This window comes from Chaetura pelagica, unplaced genomic scaffold (assembly GCF_000747805.2).
Source record: "Chaetura pelagica isolate M959 unplaced genomic scaffold, ChaPel_1.0 scaffold171, whole genome shotgun sequence".
Classification (NCBI taxonomy): domain Eukaryota; kingdom Metazoa; phylum Chordata; class Aves; order Apodiformes; family Apodidae; genus Chaetura; species Chaetura pelagica.
In genome coordinates this window covers 1,070,952-1,082,405 of record NW_009952066.1, presented here as the reverse complement: position 1 = coordinate 1,082,405, position 11,454 = coordinate 1,070,952, and the positions used below count along the sequence as shown (strand labels likewise).

Sequence of the window (11,454 nt, the reverse complement as noted above, 5' to 3'; positions counted from 1 at the left end):
CTTTGCCATTGCAAAGTAGCACACAGTGCTGCTTCCCACTTCCCACTTGGAAGCTGGCATACACAGAGATGCTTTCTCCCCAATTGTATTGCTTACTAAAATGGCTCTTGGGAGTCCAAGAGAACTTCTCTTTGTATTCTGAAAGGTCTTGCTCTACAGCTGGAGGAAGTCTCTTCCAGTTTGTGAACTCCAGGATGAAATTAAGGGCACCGTCATGCACAGAGAAAATCCTGCGTAACAAAACTCCGGTGAAATATAATTTTACACAATAGCATAAATATAACAATGGAAACAACACATAGAAAGCTTTACTATTTTCTAACAAATCCTTAACAACCTACATCCTAAGCCTAGAAACAGAAAACCATTAAAGAGAAATCCAAAGTATTTCTGACAGCACAAGCCTTTATTAATATAATGTTATCTTTCTCGATTTCTCTTTAAAAGTTAAAATGAAAGAGAAAAATACCTGCTCTGAAATTTAAATGCCTCAGTAACAGGCAGCATTCTCCTCTGCACTAGTTTCTTATTCCATTTCCACCTAAATTTTAATAAGGGGCCACTCATACATGCAGTTATTTATCTATTAAAACAAACAAAAGCAAACCCTCAAAACTTGCAAGTGTTTCAAAATCTCTTCTACCAGAGGTCACACTTGTATATATTCAGAGATCAGTATGATTTATAATTCAAATCTGTAGCATGTGAAGAACTTTTAACAATAGCTTAATTGAATAAAGGGTGTAAGGAGGTTTAAGTACCAGCAGGTAAACCAACTGGTTTAGGATTACACTTGATGTTGATGAAGAACCATGGAATTTCACAGAACAGCTTCTCAGCTGGATGTGTACAACCCTGAATTTTCATCCGAATGGAAATCTAAATGCTCTAAACACACAAAAATACCAACCTAAAATGTTTTAATACACTTGCTTTTTACAAGAGATTAATGTAAACAGTTACTTTACGTCCTTTCTAGTTTTTATTATTTAATTTTTCATATTTGACTGAACTTTCACACATTGACTGAAAACCATGCAGGAGAGATCTGATTGTCTCACTATCTTTAAGAGAATGGTGATTTTACATCTCCCACTTGTAATTAAAATTGCCAGTGCTCCAAGTTGACCAATTTATGATTTTACAATTGCTTTGTACAAGGATCCAGAGACCATACATTAATTACATGCATAACTGTTGTTTGCTATCTACTATCCTCCTGTTATCTTCCAGGATGGAATAGTTAATATTGACGTTAAAGTGTTATTCAGAAAAGTGGGTATTACACAAAGGAAGTAACTGGTGTACAAGTATTTGTGGATTATGTTATAAAATATCAAAAAGCATCACGTTTTACATGGACAGTGAGATTTGTTCACTCACTGAATTGCAAACTTGTCATGTGTTACTTTTGCAATCACTAAGTCTTCTATGAATAAATATGATCTACAGAAGCACAGATATACCACACTTAAAAATGCTCCTCTAATTACTGTTCAGAAAGCCAGTATTAACATGATTAGCTTGATTAAGACAACCTCACTAAGCCATAAATAAATGCATTTAAAACTGCCAATGATATCTTAACCATGGTATCTTAACAGTATCTGATATAAAGAATATGTAAGTAAACCTTAAGACTCCTACTCCTTTCATACAGTTAAGTAATGCATGTATTGAGTTTATACATCTCACATAATGCTGTTAATAGCTGAGACATTTGGTTGTGTAACTTAAGTGTCATCTGCACAGACATGGAAAAAAACTTCAGAAATACTTCATTACTTTAAATACCAAGTTTATTCTGTGTGCCTAATTAAGTATAAAACATCTCCAAGCTGTTATTTTTATGTGGAAGAATTTAAGAAAAAAACCCACAACAAAACAAAAACTCAGACTTGATTTTTTTGCCCCGTTTTGTTTAACACAATCCCTAACAGCATCCATTTCCTCTTCTTCTAGACTTGGCGCAGCTTAACCTTACATTTATTTCCCATCCCTCCTGACTTCTTTCTTGTATTTGACATTCTTCTTATCCCTACTGCATTACACACACACAACTTGCAACTAAATCTGGGGGCCTTTCTCCAGGGTAGCAATAGACCAATCTCCATTCTGTCTTTCTTCCTAAAATAAATGTTTTACCAAATCCAGTCATATTTTATTTCAGACTATTTTATTTCACCATTCCTGACCATCGCAACTGATTCTCCAGTTCTGTCCTCTGAAAATACATGGTAAATAACATCAGCAACAGCTTTGCAGATTAGCATACAATATTTAAGTAAACAAGGTAACATTATCTGCTTACCAGATTCTGTGCATTAAATTCACTGCATTAAACCCAGCCAAGAGCAGGTAAGGCAGCCATTCCTTGTAACACTCCTGTGCTTTAATGGTGTATTTTATGAACTCAAACAACTGGTCCCCAGCAGGCAGTGAACAGCCCAGCTTCAAGAAGCGTTGAAACAAGGCAAACTTTTCATGGAACAGGCAATATCCCAAATTAATCCCAAGTAAGGTGATCCCGTATTTCAGGAAAATATCGATTAAATAAAAACGTCTATGAACAGCACAGAAGGAACAGAACATCCTGTTAGTTTTTCCCCAAAAAGCATCTATAACATTTCACTTACAAATTTCTCCTACCAAAAGTCCCCCTAGCTGTATTTTCAGGAAGCTCTGCAACCTACTGAACTACTGTAAACATTTATAAATTATTTGACTAAAATAATTTTATCATTAAACTCAGCCTTGGGGAGGCTGTGCCTCGAGTACTGTGTGCAATTTTGGGCACTGCAGTATAGGAAGGACATTGAGATGTGGGAGAAGGTGCAGAGAAGGGCAACCAGGCCGATTAGGGATCTGGAGAACTGGCCTTATGAGGCTGAGGGAGCTGGAACTGTTCAGCCTGGAGAAAGAGGAGGCTGAGGGGAGACCTCATTGCCCTCTACCTGAAAGGAGGTTGTAGTGAGGCAGGTGCTGGCCTCTTCTCCCTCGTAACTAGCAATAGGGCAAGAGAAAATGGGGTCAGGTTGCACCAGAGGAGGTTCAGGCTGGATATTAGGGAAAATTTCTTCACAGAAAGAGTTGTGAGGCATTGGAACAGGCTGCCCAGGGAGGTGGTGGAGGCACTACCCCTGGAGGTATTAAAAAAATAGGTAGATGTGGTGCTTCGGGTAGATGTGGTTTAGTGGTTAGGGCTTCGGGGTGGACAGTTGGACTTGATGATCTTGAAGGACTTTTCCAACCTTGATGATTCTATGATTATCAACTGTAAGACGGTGATATGATAATGAGTAAGATAATAACTGATAGTGTATTTCTTTTTAGTTAGTAATTAGATTGCACATTACTTCATAGAAGTGGTTTTGAAGCGGTGAGATGTTACCTGCCTCATTTACAGCAGAGTTTAGTAGTTACTATCCCTGACTAATTATTTACTGAATGCTTAGAATAGAAGGGAAAAAACAATGTACAAGGATTTTTAAAGCACTTTCTAGGAGTCTGTGATTAAAATTAATAATAACAAACCCTAGGTGCTGCTTCACTGCACATGTTATGGGTAACTTCTGGAGATAAGGGAAAGCACACTCTGCCTTGTACCCCTACGTGTGATTTTCCAAGTGCTGTTTTGGCTCTGGATGAGGATCCTGCCTCCAGCAATTAAAAATCCCCTGCAGTCTGACCAGAGACACAAAGGACCTTAACAGACACCACCACTGGGGTGTACAGTCATTACTGAAAAAAAAAATAAATCTGCCCGTGATTTCCCTCCTTGAGATAAGCCCTTTCAGTCCAAGTAGGATAAACTCGACCAGAATATTACAGGAGGATTTTCATTTCAGGACATTATGAATCACTGGAAAGTTGTTTGTTACAATTAATGCACTGTGGGCTGATACTGATATATTTGTTGAAGTGTTTAACATTTTTCCTAAGCCAACTGTAAGAATGAGTGATTCCATTAATTAACAGCATGCAACAAGTAACAACTTCACAAACACATATATTCAAACACAGCCAGCAAAGAACATTCCAGCAAAGCTAGCTCTTCCAAAAGCTTTAACCACATTAAAATAAAACCCAAAACAGTACATCCCCCTCAAGACCACAATTTTAATTCTAACCAGCTTTCTCATTAAAAAATAATTTCTCAGATAGCCTCTACCAGTGTCAATTGTTTACAGCATTCAGGGCACCAAGGCACATCCTCTAAAATGTCAGCATTTTTGGCTAGAAATGTTTTCACATGACAAAATTCTGGAATCTAAGAACAGTTAAAATATTGCATATTTGAATTGTTCTTCCTTAAATTAAAAAAAAAAATCAGAGCAGGTCCCATATGGAAGACAAGAGGCAAGAATGAGAAACTGAAATAATCTCAATTGTAAGCCAATCCCAAAAGCTACGTTTTTGCATCTGCTAGATAAACTGCTTTTTAATGGGGGTGGACTAAATTCACTACTATCAAAACCTCATTAATTTAAATGTCAGCACTTAAGCAATAAATTCTGATCCATGTCCATGAGATATTCTGTCAGAATCTGAGCTTTAAGAATATTTAAATGCTTTTATTAAAGGTACTTCCCTTAATGCAGCACACTAGCCACATAATATTACTTTGCAATAATATTCCCAAGAAGTAGTGTCTACAAAGGGCAAACTAACTAGAATTCTGGGAAAACATTACATGATAGACAGCAACCAGCTAAGAAAAAAAAAGGGTTTTCAAACATTTTCTACCACATGACATGTCTCTGTTGTTCTAAAGCATAAAGCAGTTACAGGTAATTGCTTTCAAGCCTCAACTAAAATATAAAACACAGTGACATTACAGGTCTATACAAATCGCAGAACAGTCAAGAGGTGACTGAGATTTGATTCTCTATTTTGATTTAAGCTGTGCCAGTATTCAGTCATTTGAATCTTATTTTCTATATTGAATTTGTTTGGGAGGAGCATAAGGTGAGCCTGGGGACAGCAACATCTAGATCTTTTACAGTAACAACCCAACTCCTCCATAAATTAATTTCCCACAGAAAAAGGAAGAAGAAATTTCTGTACTAAAGGAAAATAATAATGACATGAAGAGCTGCTCATTGGTGTACCTTGTATATGTATAATTACAGTAAGGCTTTTCTACCTTATTACTTTTCCACCAAAATTAGAGTCTTTGCACTATGAAGTAAGCATTCTTTTATTTCCTGTTGAATACCAGGGGTCATGATCTAAAAGACTGCATAATTCTCTTTCCCAGTTCTCCTTACACTGACTAATTCTGCTTGTCTTACACATGAGACTGGCATGCAGAAAAGGAAAACACTATTTTCTAATAACTCATCCTTACTGAAATGGATCTGGCTACTTAAGAGCCCTTTTGATCCAATTACACCATCAAGTCATGTTCCCAGAGTACAGACGTGTTGAAAAGGCCTTCTGAAAGCATGGAAACTGCAATTATGTTCTACAAGACTCTTCTTCAAAGAGCTGAGCTTCCCATCAGAGATCTCAGTGAGGTTCCTCATCTGGTGCACACAATCCAAACCCCAGGCACCACGTGGACAGTTACAGCTGAACTCCAGCAGCTCAAGCACCGAGAAAGGAGGGCAGGAAAACTGCACATTTAAAAAATGTTAAATAAAGGCCAACATAATTACTAATAGTTTCAAAATGTAAGAGGTGTACTTACTCTTTGTGGAAGACCATACACATGGGTGATCTGCAGTCAAAGTTAAGGCACTCCTGAGCATCTGGACTGTAGCCTTCTTTAAGTAACATTTCCAGACATTCTTTATTACCACCATATACTGCTGAATACACAGGGCTCACTTTGTCTTTGCTTTTGTCACAAATCCGATCAGTAATTGGTATTAGCAACTGCAACAGCCTGTAAGTATTTAAAAACACTGTTTATTTTGCTATCCTATGCAATAATGAGAGTTAAATGTATGGTCAGTTTTCATATGGTGATTACAACAAAAGAAGATAATCCTATCTGTGTTTTGACTACTGAGTTTGCATAAAAGAACGTCTATCATTTAATACAAAGACCCATAACAAATACTGTGCTTTGGCAAGGATTTAGGCTGACAGTAAGTATTTTAATCCAAACCAGACACAGTTATTTCCTATTATCCAACAATTTTTTTTACAGCAATAGATTACCAGTGCACATTAAATCCAGACTTCTACTGCAAAATAAATTAATATTTACTTCTGTTCAACAACACTCACTAAGATAATAAAACAGAAAAACCATTCTGCTTCATAGCTCACACCTCCAGTCCAAATCCTTTCCAGCTAATAAGGATTAGCAACATACACCAGTTCCTTTGCTACTGGAACTTAGTGGTGCTGCTCAGAGGTTGCCAGTTACATATTGTTGCAAAAGCTATGAAGGCAGCATTTGACTTAAAGACATTTCTAGTACTGACACCTTTGCAAACCCATCTTCTGTTTCTGAGAAAATGAACAAAACAACTTCCTCAGTATCTACTACAGTCTGCTCCTGTTCAAGTAATGTATAAAGCATATCTTATTGTTGGTTTTATTTAAAAATGTGAACGTCGTATGGCTGTTGAGGGAATTGATCTCTGGTTCAGCCCTGTGGAAAACCCTCTAAACTCATCAAGATATGGATCAGACCCAAGTTAGAGGCTGAACACCTCTGGCTGGTCGCTTTACTGGAACTACTAACACACATTTAAAACAGTAAAATAATCAGGAATTCTAAACTACAAGCCAGCTTGAGAACCTGTTTTTCTTCCTTTTTGAACGGAACTTCCTCTTTGTTGATTAGATTTTTGTTATCAGAATCTTCTCTGAGTATCTTTTTAGTCACCTACTTTTTACGGCCCATTTCAGCAGCTGCATGAATAGGCAACTGCCAGTTTTCCTCGTTGCAGTAGAGGTTTGGATCTGCCCCACTGGCTAGCAGCAGTTCCACACACTCAGTGTGGCCCTCCTGCACAGCAATCAGCAGGGGAGTAGCTCTGTCCTTGGCTTGAGAGTTCACATCTGCACCTGACAAAAAAAAAAAAAAAAAAAAAAAAAAAGAAGTCAGTGCTTTACATCATCCCTACATCACATCAAATATACAACAAATTGAAAGTAACCAGTAATTGTTTTTACAGTATGGCTTCATAACACAGCAGGTCTTCCATAGCAATAAGAAAACATTTACTAGCTTGTTGCTAACTTTTTTTAAACAGTCAGTGCTTTGTCAAAAACCAGCACAATACAAGATAAATAGGCTGGAGGAAAAGCAATGGGTTAGACAATCATTTGATTTCAATTATTGTTAGAGATTCTTCCCCAGAAATAGGGAGATCAGTTAGTGCAATTTCTCTGGTCAGGTCATGGATCCCCCCAGGCTTAAGAGCTAAGCAATTAATTTTGCTTGTAAAAAAAAAAAAAAAAAAAAAAAAGAAGTCAGTGCTTTACATCATCCCTACATCACATCAAATATACAACAAATTGAAAGTAACCAGTAATTGTTTTTACAGTATGGCTTCATAACACAGCAGGTCTTCCATAGCAATAAGAAAACATTTACTAGCTTGTTGCTAACTTTTTTTAAACAGTCAGTGCTTTGTCAAAAACCAGCACAATACAAGATAAATAGGCTGGAGGAAAAGCAATGGGTTAGACAATCATTTGATTTCAATTATTGTTAGAGATTCTTCCCCAGAAATAGGGAGATCAGTTAGTGCAATTTCTCTGGTCAGGTCATGGATCCCCCCAGGCTTAAGAGCTAAGCAATTAATTTTGCTTGTAAGGACATGTGCTCTTAAGACATATAAAACTTGTCTATGTGAATGAAACTGATGTTGTCACTTTCTGAGCAAAGAGAGCTTAGAGGAAGTTATCTTCCCTCAGCCTAAACAATCTCCTATTACAAGAGCAATGTCATAAAAACTAGCCCACTGGTGTAGCACTACTGAGGGGTTCTAGAAGATCCTGGCAATTCTTAATCTTCTCATTAAACTTTTTTTATTTATTATTTTCTACCATCACTTGCTGAAAACTACATCAAATTACAGACACAAGATTTAAGCAATTAAGATGGCTTTGCATGCCCATCTGCAACTAAAATTGCATTAAAAAAACTAAAATCTGAAGTTATGGAGTGCAAAAGTAGAATTAAATGGTATGTGATGACAGGCTGACGCAAGTTTCAAAACAATGAAGCTAAATGAATAATCACTATTACCATGAGATACAAGCAGTCTTAAACTCTCCAGTTTTCCATACTGAGCAGCAACAAACAAAGGTGTAATTCCAAAGTCATCCTTACATTCCTTGCTTGCCCCTTTCTCCAGGAGTATTTTCATTATCTCAGTGCATCCCTGAAATCAAATATTTTTATTCTTAACCAACAATAAAAAAATTGGATAATTGAAATAATCTATTTTGTCCAGACATTCCAAACAGAAATAAGGAAAATAAAGCAATATAGTAAATATTCTAAAGATGTACTGAAAAATTAGTGGCAAAAAAATAAGACAAGTTAAATCTATTTTTTCAAATTTGCTTACTTAAATAACAGATACAAATGGAAATTCAATTAGTTTATTAGAACCATTAAGCTAGCATATTTCAAAACTTCCAAGCATACCCATTCTATAATTTTATTATTCTATTTTGTAAATAGGTCATACATCTCACTGGTGATAAGATACTAAACAGAACTCTTTCTCAAAAAATCCTGTACTATATGTGAGCTTGTAAATACATGCAATATTTGGAATACTTAATTATTGATTCCCAACATCAACATCTTGTCTAGATTCAGATACACACTTTGATATGTTGCAAGCCCTTCAGCATTTAGACTGCCAGGGTAGGTTAGGAAAAATTACTGCACAAAAAGGCAAAGAACAGATAAATTATCACTCAGAGTACACCAGTTACAGAGAAATTAGATTACATACTTGCAGGTTACCTGAAAAGAAGCTTGGTGCAAAGAATTCCATCCAGAGAAAGTATGAGGTCCTTTAACATTTGCTCCATGTTGGAGCAGAAACTTTACAGTATCTGCATGTCCATTTTGAACAGCTTCAAACAGAATATTAAAAAAAAACAAACCAAACAAACAACAAAACAATTCTTAACTGGACTGAAAGAACCAATTGAAAAGCTCAAGAAGTCTCACCACTAACTTCCCAACACAATAACTGTAATGCTTTTAAACTTCCCTTATATACTTATTTGCCTTTCACATTTACACCTCCAAAATGGAATTGGAGAACGGAAATTAATTTCCAAAAATTTTAGTTAGACTTGTTGAAATTCCACCTATGCTGTGCTAACACATCACAAGAGCAAGTTCCTCTCCTCCCTCTTTCCCGTGGAGCACGGAGACAATTCTGCAGCAGGCACCTAACTGCTTGACAGTTGCAATGGCCTCCCAAACTTGTGAAACTCTATCTTACAACAAATTCCCCCCAAAACTGCTCTAAATGTCTACATAAAATTAATTTATACTACGTACATTTAATTTATGCTAACGTTTTCATTGACAAAGTCTCCTTTAGCATCCTGATTCATCCTCAAGTTTCTGTCACTGACAATTCTACCACGGCACATTTCCTGTGTAACCATAGAAGCTTAATAAGATGATAAATGACCCACTACTACTGAGTAATTTTTAGAGTATTAGTGCAGGGGCTCAGCACAGCAGTGCCTCTGGCTTGTAGTACCCAATGTCCAACACAGAGCTGTGCCATAACCCCATCACGTAATCTGAATTAACCTGAGCATAAACTTTTCCCTTTTAAAAAATTTAAATATCTCTTGGATATGCAGCCCCACATCCATTCCTTGGTCCTGCCTAATCTATGTAAGCACTTATACACAGTGTTAATTACCATTATCCATGGTGATTTCCCCACAAGTGCTGCCTGTCACCAGCTGTTTAAAGCAAATTAACTATTTAGTTGCCTACAAATTAAATGTGAAGAGACTTATAAACAAGGGTAATGTGGCAGCCATGATGTTTGCCTGTGCATGGAGGTCAGTAAAACAACAAGCATATATATAACCAGATTATTTAAACTCTGAGGAGTCACTATAGCAGAAGTGTTAAGCAGTTAATTATGTCAAACATAAATAATAGAAAAAATACTAAAATAATGGACCTTAATTGTTAAACTAGGAATTGCAAAAAGAAGAGGTCTTTCCACCTAAGAAGTAGGGAGGAATTAAAAAAACAAACAAAATTGGAAAACGCTCATACAGCTGTAATCCTATTACCTCCTAGACCTTTTCTGTGCTAGCAAGAAACAAAAGGCAATGGAAAAAACCTAAAAAAGCTAGTTTTACAATTTTGTTTTAAAACACAGTCTGAAGCTGATTGATCCATTGAAGTAACCTCTAGACCCACTCCACCTCTGAGTCTAAAGCCTGGCATTTGGGCTAAAAAAAAATATGAAACGGGAGAGGCAGTGAGCGAACTCTGACGAGTTCAAACTCAGCAAGTAAGCTTTTCCCCCTCCTCGGCTGTTCTGAGGTCTCAAGCAAGCTCGTGTCACCTAGGAACAGTGCGGTGGTTGCTTCAGTGTTGACTTCGTTGGGGTCAGCCCCAGCTTCCAGCAGAACGCGCACGCTCTCCAGAGCGCCGTGGCAGGCTGACAGGTGCAGCGGGCAGTGCCCCTCAAACGTCTTGGCATTGAGGTAGTCCTCGGATGGAGCTATAAATGGGAACAAGGGGGAAGGTATATTTAGCAATTAACGACAAAGCACAGTTACTTTCTTGAAGCAACTGCACTCTGTGAGATGCGGGGCCTGCAGCGCGTCCACAAGCGCCATTGACGCCTTCAAACAGCAGCATCGCGGTACTGCCGGGCCCTCCGCACAGACTTGGCTTGGCCCGGGGAAGGCAAAATAAAACCAAATTTGCAGACTGCAACGTGCCGAGTTCTCTTTACCGTAAAGGCAGTATCTACAAAACCACACAGACATTTACAAATCGAGTAAGAACAGCGCAAGATAGATCTATTCTATACGTCAGGGGAGCCCGGCAGCGCGTCAGTTGGGCTTTCCTCACCTGCACGCACCAGCGCCCTCAGACATTCGCTGGAGTTGTGAGCTGCTGCTTCATGGATCGGCATCCAGCCCCTGTTATCCGCCACGTCAACGCTGTACCCCTGCTTAATGAGCTTCCTCAGCACCTTCACGTCCCCTTCTCTGGCAGCCAGCCCCACGGCCGAGCACCGGTCGGCATAGGCCTCCGAGAAGTCCCCCCCCCTGCCTATGGCAAGCGGAGGGAGGCACTGCAGAGGAAGGAGCGGGACACAAAGGAGAGATGCCCGTTAGGATATATAGTTAGAATATGGGGGGGTTGTTGTGTCATTTTGCGGAGGTTTTGGGGCCGGGTCACGGGTTATTTTGGAGGAAAAGGCGTTCGTTTGTTGGCGGGGTGTTGGGGGGGGTGGTGGCAGCTCCCCCGCT

General features: G+C 38.3%; 1 protein-coding gene across 1 annotated transcript in view; it reads right to left on the bottom strand.

Moving 5' to 3' along the window:
- Positions 1-11,356, bottom strand: part of ASB3 (ankyrin repeat and SOCS box containing 3) — a 13,204-nt gene extending 1,848 nt beyond the window's left edge. The window contains exons 1-9 of the mRNA XM_010004983.1: positions 11,313-11,356; positions 11,051-11,250; positions 10,536-10,694; positions 8,948-9,060; positions 8,216-8,351; positions 6,849-7,026; positions 5,693-5,890; positions 2,312-2,563; positions 97-230 (exon numbers count right to left, since the gene is read on the bottom strand). Coding sequence (XP_010003285.1) covers positions 97-230; positions 2,312-2,563; positions 5,693-5,890; positions 6,849-7,026; positions 8,216-8,351; positions 8,948-9,060; positions 10,536-10,694; positions 11,051-11,250; positions 11,313-11,356 — 1,414 coding nt within the window. The remainder of the gene's footprint in view (positions 1-96; positions 231-2,311; positions 2,564-5,692; positions 5,891-6,848; positions 7,027-8,215; positions 8,352-8,947; positions 9,061-10,535; positions 10,695-11,050; positions 11,251-11,312) is intronic.
- Between the last annotated feature and the right edge of the window lie 98 nt (positions 11,357-11,454).